The 10,073-nt window shown below is 41.0% G+C and overlaps 1 protein-coding gene across 1 annotated transcript in view; it reads right to left on the reverse strand.

Moving 5' to 3' along the window:
• Window positions 1–5,354: 5,354 nt before the first annotated feature.
• The window catches only part of LOC107115585 (oocyte zinc finger protein XlCOF6-like), a gene marked incomplete at its 3' end in the record, with an annotated part of 11,027 nt that continues 6,308 nt past the window's right edge, over window positions 5,355–10,073 (reverse strand). The window contains exons 5-7 of the mRNA XM_015417327.1: window positions 8,719–8,823; window positions 6,872–7,324; window positions 5,355–6,787 (exon numbers count right to left, since the gene is read on the reverse strand). Of these exons, the coding sequence (XP_015272813.1) occupies window positions 5,355–6,787; window positions 6,872–7,324; window positions 8,719–8,823 (1,991 nt within the window). The remainder of the gene's footprint in view (window positions 6,788–6,871; window positions 7,325–8,718; window positions 8,824–10,073) is intronic.

Raw genomic sequence — 10,073 nt, forward strand, 5'->3', positions numbered from 1 at the left:
GATGTAGTTAGAGCACTTTAATGTTTGAATGGGTTTTAAATTGTATATTTTGTTTTAAATGTACTACATTATTTGATGTTTTTATTAGCAAGTTCTCTTGCCATGTAAGCCGCCCTGAGCCCTACGGGGGAGGGTGGGGTATAAATTTAATAATAAATAAATAAAAATAAATAAATTTATCAAGAAATAACAGTATCTTCCTGATGTCGATGAGTGAAATTCTCCATTATACCCTACAGAGATGGTCCCCATAGGATATAACAGAGCCGAATAAATTCAATATTGGGATTCGGGAATATTCTGGAATGCCACTGTTTTTCAGGCCCAACTGACCCAAATGTGGAAAAATGATATTTCCCCCCCCACACTTCTAGTGGGTTTTTTTATGGTGTTGAAGAGTGTCACTCTGACTGAATCTCTTTGCACACACGCCTGTGTGAGATCTTAGACGTTTTCTAAGAGTGCTACTGTAACTGAATCTCTTGCATTCAAAAGGCTTCTCCCCTGATTTCTGGGCAGTGGCTTCTTGACAGCTTCTGTTTTAGCTCCACTGATCGGAACTCCCTAGGGGTGTTTGAAAATGTCAGCGGGAGAAATCTCCCTCCCTCTCCTCTGATCTGAGGCCAGCGATAGTCGGAGCTGGCTTTCCAGATCCTGTTTTGAATGAGATAACATCGAGCAAGTGAGTTATTTTTTTTTTTAAGTACCCATGGGTACACTTTTATTAATTTTTCTTTTATAATCTACATCACATAGCCACCACATATGATAAAATGTGCCCCTTTTACTCTTACATTTCCAGCATTTATCAGAACAGTTAGTATTTTGCTTAGCCAATCTATCAGGTGTAATATACCATCTATAAAACATCTTATACATATTCTCTTTATATGTTATAGCATTGGTCATTTTAATATTTTTCTCCCAAATCTGCCCCCAATCTTCCAGATTTATAGTATGCCCTAAATTCTGAGCCCATGCAATCATATTATTCTTCACAATTTCATCTACCATTGTATCATCCAACAAAATTTTATATATTTTCTTTATCATTTTACTGTCTGCTGTTAACATAACATTTTCCAATTCGGTTATTTTACAATTAAATCCCACTTTTTTGTACTTCAGATATATTGATTCCAGCTGTGCTTTTTGCCACCAGGACAAATGTTCCGGTAGTTTAAGATTATCCTTACTGTCCAAAATGTCCTGATACCTCAATGTTTCTTCTCCTGTATAAGCATTTGTCAGCATAAAGGCCTCTAATGGTGTTATTAGTCTCGATCTTCTAGTATAAAAATGTTTATGGATTCCGTCCCAAACTTTAAGTAAAGAGGCTCTCAACCAATGCTGTTTAAAGTACTTATGGGAATTTGCTTTCTCATACCATAAAAAGGCATTCCATCCAAGTAACAAATCATGTCCTTCGATTTGCAACAATCTTGTATCTTCGAGAGTGACCCACTCTCTAATCCAAACTAGACTGCTCATCTTTTTTCCCTTTTCTCTTTCCTTCCCTCCTTTCCTCCCTGATTTATTCAAGTTTATTAGAATATACTTTGGCACTTTTTAATAAAATCTTTTTTACTCCTTTAAAAAACAAACATTGGGAAGAGTAAAGAGATTCTATGAGACTGTGTATTTCCTGGCTGCTGCCTGGACGGACAGAGATTATTATTTGGATTAACTGGATAACGGAACAACTCCCTGAACTAATGTAATTGGACTCTTTGAACTCATGAGAGCAATATAATTGGACTCCATGACATAAGATTTATTACTGCTTCTACCATTATTTGGAAGATAAAACATATCTTATGACTTGGCTGATGCTTATATACTCTCTGATAAAAGACCCAGTGAGACTGAGACACTTGTTTGAACTTCCCATCCTTCCTTTCCAGGCTCAAGGCTGATATTTTGTTTTGACTTCTGGGGGAGACTTCGGCTTTTTTTTTAGGAGGGCGAATTCCAGATGTGCTTTTTGTCATAGGCTCTACTGCCACCTCATGGAACTTAACACCCTGGAATTATAATGAAGGTCGAATTTTGCTGTTTATTCACGTATCCTGTATTGCATTGGAGAACTCAGATAGCTGGAGGCCTTTTAAAAGCAAAGACTATGTATACTGGACTCAGGGTTTGCTGTTGACTGAGGACTTTTCCAAACAAAGGCAAAGACAAGAACTTATTATCTTTAACAACATTAATAAGTTTAACATTGCTTACTTTTAGGGGGCATCAGCCCCGAAAAGGTCCTACAAACTGCGGAAGAGAGAGAAGAAGAAGAAGTAAAGGCTGAAGGACTCTGAATTGTGCCTTTGAGAACTTTGGTTCTAGGGGATGATGGGGGGCACTGTTATTGGGCAATTAAATGTAACGGGATGGTTAAAAGGGTTAAAAGATTGACACAGTTCATAAGAAGTACAAAGATGAAGTCTGAATGAAGTATAAAAAGCTAGTTGGAGATCTCCTCTCTTGGGTTTTTAGTTAGTAGTGGGTTCTTTACTTTCTCCCTTATATGTAGCTTTCCCTTTCCCTTTTTTCTGTTCTAGTTTTTGTAGTGTTTAAAAAATCAATAAAAAATCCCCTCCGGGGGCTTAAAAAAAAAAGTTTAACATTGCTTACTTTTTATGTGAAATAGTTCTGACAAGTGAAAACTCATAAATATTAACTTACTAAAACTAACAGATCAACCATAACATATTATCTTCTATCTTGCTCCACCATTTTAAATATTTCAGGCTTCTCTCTTTTAACACAATCTCTCTGTCTATATTTTTATTGTTATGAAAGTATATGATTTAAAAATTTATATGGTATATCAGGTAAAGATAATCATTATGCATTGATTTACTCAAAACAGTGTTCAATCATGTTTAAGGTCATATACTTATAGTTCAAGGTCAAATTGAAGTGTTCTATAATTGTTATAATAGTAAAAAAAAAACCTAACACAAATATTGATGTAACACGTAAATGAAAAGCTTGTACAGAAAATATAGGTACAGCATGACACTGACAAGAACTAAAGAAAGAAGGGAAAAAACTGATGGAGGAGAGGATCCTGATACCCCGGAATGGCTGGAAAGATTCCAAGATAATTTGGCAAAAAACCCTGTTTTTTATATTTAATAAAAAAAATAAAAATAAAAAAGTAAGGGAATGACCCAACGTTACCTCAGTCATATAGACCAGAGACTATGCTATTGGGAATTCTACCCATGAATACTGAAAGAGCAATACATGAACTATTTCTATATATGTTAAGAGTGGCATGAGTAGTGTTTGCAACTAAATGGAAAATGGAGTTCTGCTCAGATCTTGAAGAATGGAAAAATAAGATGGAAGAATATGCTGTTATGGCAAAATTGATGAATCATATAAATAACAGACCAAGTAGTGAATTTGGGAATAAATTGAGAGGTTTTTTCACCTATTATAAAAAGAGTTGTAAGAGCAATACAAAATTATGTTTTGATTATTCAGTTAATCAATGGTTACCATTTCCTCATAGTCATATGATTTTTATCAGTTATTTGAAATGTTTTATATTTGTTACTTCCTTGTTGTTATATATCATTTTAAATGGCTTTCTGTCAATTTTAAGTTGATATAAAATATTTGTTCACACAATTTATTTCATAGTGTTTTTTCAAATTGGGAATAGTGGATAAAGTATTTTAGAGAAACAGCATTATTGGTAATGTTATAATTATTTACCTAGATTTATTAATTCATTTATGTCTGTATTGTCTTGAATATTTGTAAAAAAAAAAGTGCTTTACATTTATTTATTTCCCCCCTCACACCTTTTATCTTTTTCTGTACCCTATATAAAATTTAAAATAAAAAATATATTTAAAAAAAGATTTCTCCCCTGTATATTTTAAAAAAGACTTCTCCACTGTATGGGTTCTTAGAAGCTGTTGAAGACTGCCACTCTAATTGAATTGCTCCAACACTCAGAACGTTCAGAGGGCTTCTCCCCATATAGGTTTGTTAATGCTGCTGAAGAGTCCCACTCCGACTGAATCTCTAGGGACCATAACAAAGGGTATAAGGCTTAAGTCAGGTGTAGTTCATTGAGCTATATAGAGTTATTGAAATGTTTTAGGTGTATATGTTTACACTTCATTGTAATAGTGTTGAATGCAGTAATGTTTATGCTTCCTGGTTTCTTCTGTATATTTCACTTATCTTTGAATAAAAAAAGCTTCTCCCCTGTATGGTTTCTTAGATGCTGTTGAAGAGTGCCATTGTAACTGAATCTCTAACCACACCCTGAGCATTCAAAAGGGCTTTCCCCTGTATGGGTTCATTCATGCTGAGGAACAATGCCACTCTAACTGAATTGCTTCCAACATTCTGAAAATTCAAAAGGATTCTCCTGTGTGGGTTTGTTGATGCTGCTGAAGAGCACCACTCTGACTAAATCTCTTCATACACTCTAAACATTCAAAGGTCTTTTCTCCTGTGTGGGTTTGTTGATGCTGTTGAAGAGCACCACTTTGACTGAATGTCTTCCTACACGCTGAGCATTCAAAGGGCTTCTCCTCCTGCGGGTTCGTTGATGATTTTGAAGAGTGCCACTCCAAATAAATCCCTTCCCACACTCAGAACATTCAAAGGGCTTCTCTCTGTGTGGGTTAGCTGATGCTTTTGAAGAGAACCGCAGCAACTGAATCTCTTCCCACAGAACATTCAAAGGGTTTCTCCCTTGTGTGGGTTCTTTGATGCTCTTGAAGAGTGGCACTCCAACTGAACATCTTGCCACACTCTCAGCATTCAAATGGCTTCTCCTCTGTGTGGGTTTGTTGATGCTGTTGAAGAGTCCCAACATAATCTCTTCACACACTCAGAACATTCAAAGGGCTTCTCCCTTGTGTGAATTTATTGATGCTGTAGAAGACTGCCCCTGTGACTGAATCTCTTCCCACACTCTGACCATTTAAAAAGCTTGTTCCATCTATGGTTTCTTAGATGAAGAGTGCCATTGTGACGGAATCTCTTCCCACATTCAAAAGGGTTTCTCCTCTGTATGGATTCTTTGATTTTGTGGAAGAGTGCCATTCCAACTGAATCGCTTCCCACATTCTGAGTATTCAAAAGGCTTCTGTGTAGGTTTATTGACGTTGTTGAAGAGCACCACTCTGACTGAATCTCTTCATACACTCTAAACATTCAAAGGTCTATTCCCCTGTGTGAGTTTCGTTGATGCTCTTGAAGAGTGCCACTTTGACTGAATGTCTTCCCACACTCTGAGCATTCAAAGGGCTTCTCTTCGTGTGGGTACGTTGATGCTTTTGAAGAGTGCCACTCCAACTAAATCTCTTCCCACACTCAGAACATTCAAAGGGCTTCTCTCCTGTGTGGGTTCTTTGATGCTGTTGAAGAGTGGCACTCCGACTGAACATCTTCCCACACTCTGAGCATTCAAAGGGCTTCTCCCCTGTGTGGGTTCGTTGATGCTGTTGAAGAGTGCCCTTCCGAAGGAATCTTGCCCCACACTCTGAGCATTCAAACGGCTTCTCCCCTGTGTGAGTTTGTTGATGCTGTTGAAGAGACCCACTCCGACTGAATCTCTTCCCACACTCTGAGCATTCAAAGGGCTTCTCCCCTGTGTGGGTTCGTTGATGCTGTTGAAGATTGCCACTGTTATGGAATCTCTTCCCACACTCTGAACATTTAAAAAGCTTCTCTGCTCTATGGTTTCTTAGATGCTGTTGAAGAGTGCCATTGTGACAGAATCTCTTCCCACACTCTGAGCATTCAAAGGGCTTCTCCCCTGTGTGGGTTTGTTGATGCTGTTGAAGACTGGCCCTCCGACTGAACCTCTTCCCACACTCTGAGCATTCAAATGGCTTCTCCCTTGTATGGGTTCTTAGATGCTGTTGTAAATGGCTACTCTGAATGAATGTCCTCCCACACAAAGAGCATTCAAAAGGCTTCTCCCCTGTGTGGGTTCTTTGATGCTCTTGAAAATAGGAACTCCTACTAAATCTCTTCCCACACTCTGAGCATTCAAAAGGTTTCTCCCCTGTGTGGTTTCTTAGATGCTGTTGAAGAGTGCTATTGTGACTGAATCTCTTCCCACACTCTGAGCATTCAAAAGGCTTCTCCCCTGTATGGGTTCTTTGATGCTCTTGAAAATGGCCACTCTCACTGAATCTCTTCCCACACTCTGAGCATTCAAAGGGATTCTCCCCTGTGTGGGTTCGTTGATGCTGCTGAAGAGTGCATCTCCACCTGAATCTCTTTCCACAGTCTGAGCATTCAAAAAGCTTCTCCCCTGTGTGGTTTTGTCGATGATGACGAAAAGTGCATCTCCAACTGAATCTCTTCCCACAGTCTGAGCATTCAAATGGCTTCTCCCCTGTGTGGGTTCGCTGATGCTCTTGAAGAGTATCACTCCAATGGAATCTCTTCCCACACTCTGAGCATTCGAAGGGCTTCTCCCCTGTGTGGGTTCGTCGATGTTTTTGAAGACCGCCACTCCGACTGAATCTCTTCCCACACTCTGAGCATTCGAAGGGCTTCTCCCCTGTGTGGGTTCGTCGATGGTTTTGAAGATTGCCACTCCAACCAAATCTCTTCCCACACTCTGAGCATTCAAAAGGTTTCTCTCCCGTGTGGGTTCGTTGATGGTCTTGAAGACTGCCACTCCGACTGAATCTCTTCCCACACTCTGAGCATTCAAATAGTTTCTCCCCTATGTGCATCTTTTGGTGCACAATGAGTTGTGATCTGTTTCTGAAGGAGTTTCCACACTGAAAGCATTTATGTGCCTTCATTATAATGGGTTTTGGGAAGCGTACGTTACGCTTTCTTTCTTCAGAGAATGCCATTCCAGTCTCTGAGCAGATAAACTGCTTCTCTCCAGAGTGAATCCTTTGGTGCTGAACAAGGTCTGATTTCTCTGAAAAGCTCTTGCCACAGTCTGAGCACCTATAATGTTTCTCTCTTGTATGTGTCCTTTGACATTTAGGGAGCTCTGCTCTGAGAATCATGGTCTTCCCACTCTCCAGGCATTGATGGGTTTTCTTTTCTCTGTGCATTCGTAAATGGACATTATATTGGGTTTGATCTGAGACATTCCTTCCGCAGTCCAAGCCTTTGTCTGTTTCCTCCACCATGTGAATGACTTCTTGGAAATCCCCCTCTTGGAAAGGTATGGCTTTACACCTTGTCTTGACTGAATGGCTGCCTTTCTGCCTCTTAGGTCTCCCTTGATTCCTGAAGTTTCCCCTCACGCCTTTATTCTGGATTTCATCAGGTGATAGAGGATACAGTTCCTCATCCTCCTTGTTCCACTGGTCATCCCCTGTTGGAATAAAGAGAGAGATCCTTTTAGAACTCATGCAAGATCTAGTTTGCACCTGAATTTCCATCCACACTCCATATATTTCTGTGGCTTCTTCCTGCTGTACATTAAAGTGTACAATAGTATACACTTTCAAAGTACATTAAGCCTCCTGCGCTGGAGATGCTTGTTTGGGACTCTGACCATTATATGGCTCCCCACCTGTGTGACTTCTTAGATGTGGAGTGTGAAAAAAATGCATCTTGGGATGGAGGTTTGAACAGAGTAAGACCTTCTTTCTGAGTTTAAAAGTTTTTCCTCTCTGGACAGAGAGCAGGCAAGAAACAAGGGGCTAGTCCTCTCCCCCCACCTCCAAGTTGGGAACACAGATCTGGAGGAATAAAAGACTAGAAAGGATTCAGGAAAAAGCTCCTGGAGACTTCAGGAAAAGCTTCTTTGACTGAGCCTGACCTAATGAGTGGGAGGGGAAAGAGAGATGATCAGAATCCTGGGAGAAAGGAGGTGGGGCTCTTTTTTGCTCATTCCATTAAGGAAGAAAGAGCTCTTGAGTACAGTCTGGAGGAGGCAGCCATTGCCATGTGCTGTGGCCTACAGTTGGGGAAGAGGCCTGAAGTTAATGGAACTCCTGTAAAAATCTAGAACTTTCTAAGCTAAGGAGCCTGATTTATATTTAACAACTGATAGGGCAGGTAGAGAGGGACATACTGAGGATTTTCATTTTATCAATTTATTTTGAATCCCTTGTTCAATCTGGTGCTGTGCTAAGAGTATGCTTATAAAGATTGTCCTGTTAAGAAATACTTTATAACTTTTGATCCTGGTAGTGGTTTGCTGTACCACATAGGCCTCCACTGTCTTGGACATGCAATTTGAAAAGGAACCCAAGAGGTGCACAAGGCAGCAAGCTGTCCCTCTGGTGACCAGGTGCTGGGTAGTGGGAAATGCAGAGACAAGGCTTCAGAACTTGGAATGGAAGCTGGGAGTCGTGACCCTCTCAGTGAGCAATTCTTACTAAGGTCAGGGGCTGGAGGTGGTTAACCTGAAGGACAGAAAAGAAGTCACTCCAGGTGTTGGGAAAACCTCATAGGGCAGGGTGAAACAGGACCTGCAGGTCACAGAAGGGCCTTTCTGCCTCATGAAGTAAGGACTGTTCCCACTGAAGCTCTTTCTGCACTATAAGCAATTATACAATTTCTCTCCTAAGGGAATTGGTCTCTGTGAAATGACGATCATTCTCTGACTGAAGGTCTTTGCAAGGGCCGCAGTTTCATTTCCCTTTTTCCCAGGACTGGGTTTTCTGGTCTGCGCACAGGAATTTTTTATTTCTTCTTTTTTTTGATTGACCTTTGTCAAACCCCCTCCTTGGCAAGGAATGGGCTTATCCCTCCTGTTACCTGCATGGCTTTCCTCCTGCCTCTGTGGTCCGTCTCCATCTCTGAAGTTTCTTTCAGCATCTTCATTCCTGGCATTTTCCAAGGAGAATCCCACTACATCTGCTGCTGAAATAAAGAAAGAGTTTCCATCAGCACCCAAGCAAGAAGCCAAGCCACCAGTCATGCCCTGCCCATGAAAGGGTGTGTAATTCCTTGGCCAGATCTTTTCTCCAAAACTCAGCCACTGAATCATAGAATCATAGAGTTGGAAGGGGCCATACAGGCCATCTGGTCCAATCCCCCTGCTCATGCAGGATCAGCCTAGAGCATGGGTGTCAAAGAAACGGCCAGTGGGCCAGATCCGGCCCATGCAGGGCTGCTATCTGGTCCAAGAGCAGCTCAGGAAGGCGTAGATGATAAAATGCCAATATGGCAGTATTTGTGACCTGCACCTCCATGGTCAGGGAGGCGTCCAAAGTCACACCCAGACTCCTGATGGAGTATGCTGGTATCAACAAAGTCCCATCAAGAGCCAGCAGCCTGAACCCCAACCCCGAAGCCCCTCCCCCCAAGCCACAGAACCTCTGTCTTCCCCAGATTCAGTCTCTGCCTGCTCTTCCTTAACCATCCTGCCACAGTCTCCAAACCCCCAGCCAGATATTATGGGGAAGTATCCAAGTAGCTGTCCAAGAGCAGAAAGAGCTGGGTGTGATCTGCAAATTGGTGATACAAAATCGTAGCTTTTAGCAGTTTTGCCTGGGGCTGACTGCTGGCTCCGCCCTCTGCTGGCTGAGCCTTTAACTGTATAAGGCTCCTCCTCCCAGAATCAGACCACAGCCAGCTGGGCTCTGAGAAGGGGCAGGTGAGGGAGCTGATGCTGGAGTGGTGTGTGTTTTATTATTTGTCTTTCCTTAAATGCATCTGCTGAACTATTTAGCATACTTTATTCAGCAATGTAAATCTACACAAATATTTCACTGCTGTACTCCCAGAATCAGACCACAGCCAGCTGGGCTCTGAGAAGGGGCAGGTGAGGGAGCTGATGCTGGAGTGGTGTGTGTTTTATTATTTGTCTTTCCTTAAATGCATCTGCTGAACTATTTAGCATACTTTATTCAGCAATGTAAATCTACACAAATATTTCACTGCTGTTACTGAACTTGGTGGGATGACACAATTGGGATATTAGGATTGAGGGGTACAATTTATTTAAAAAAGACAGATAAATATCAAAGGGCGGAGGAGTCACATTATATGTAAAGGAGGTATACACTTGTGAGGAAATACGTGAATCTGAGCACAGAAGTCCAGCTGAGTGTCTCTGGATAAAAATAAAAGGAGTAAGAAGTATTAGTGATATTATGGTGGGGGTCTGC

Source organism: Gekko japonicus, unplaced genomic scaffold (assembly GCF_001447785.1).
Source record: "Gekko japonicus isolate JY-2015 unplaced genomic scaffold, Gekko_japonicus_V1.1 scaffold2083, whole genome shotgun sequence".
Lineage (NCBI taxonomy): Eukaryota > Metazoa > Chordata > Lepidosauria > Squamata > Gekkonidae > Gekko > Gekko japonicus.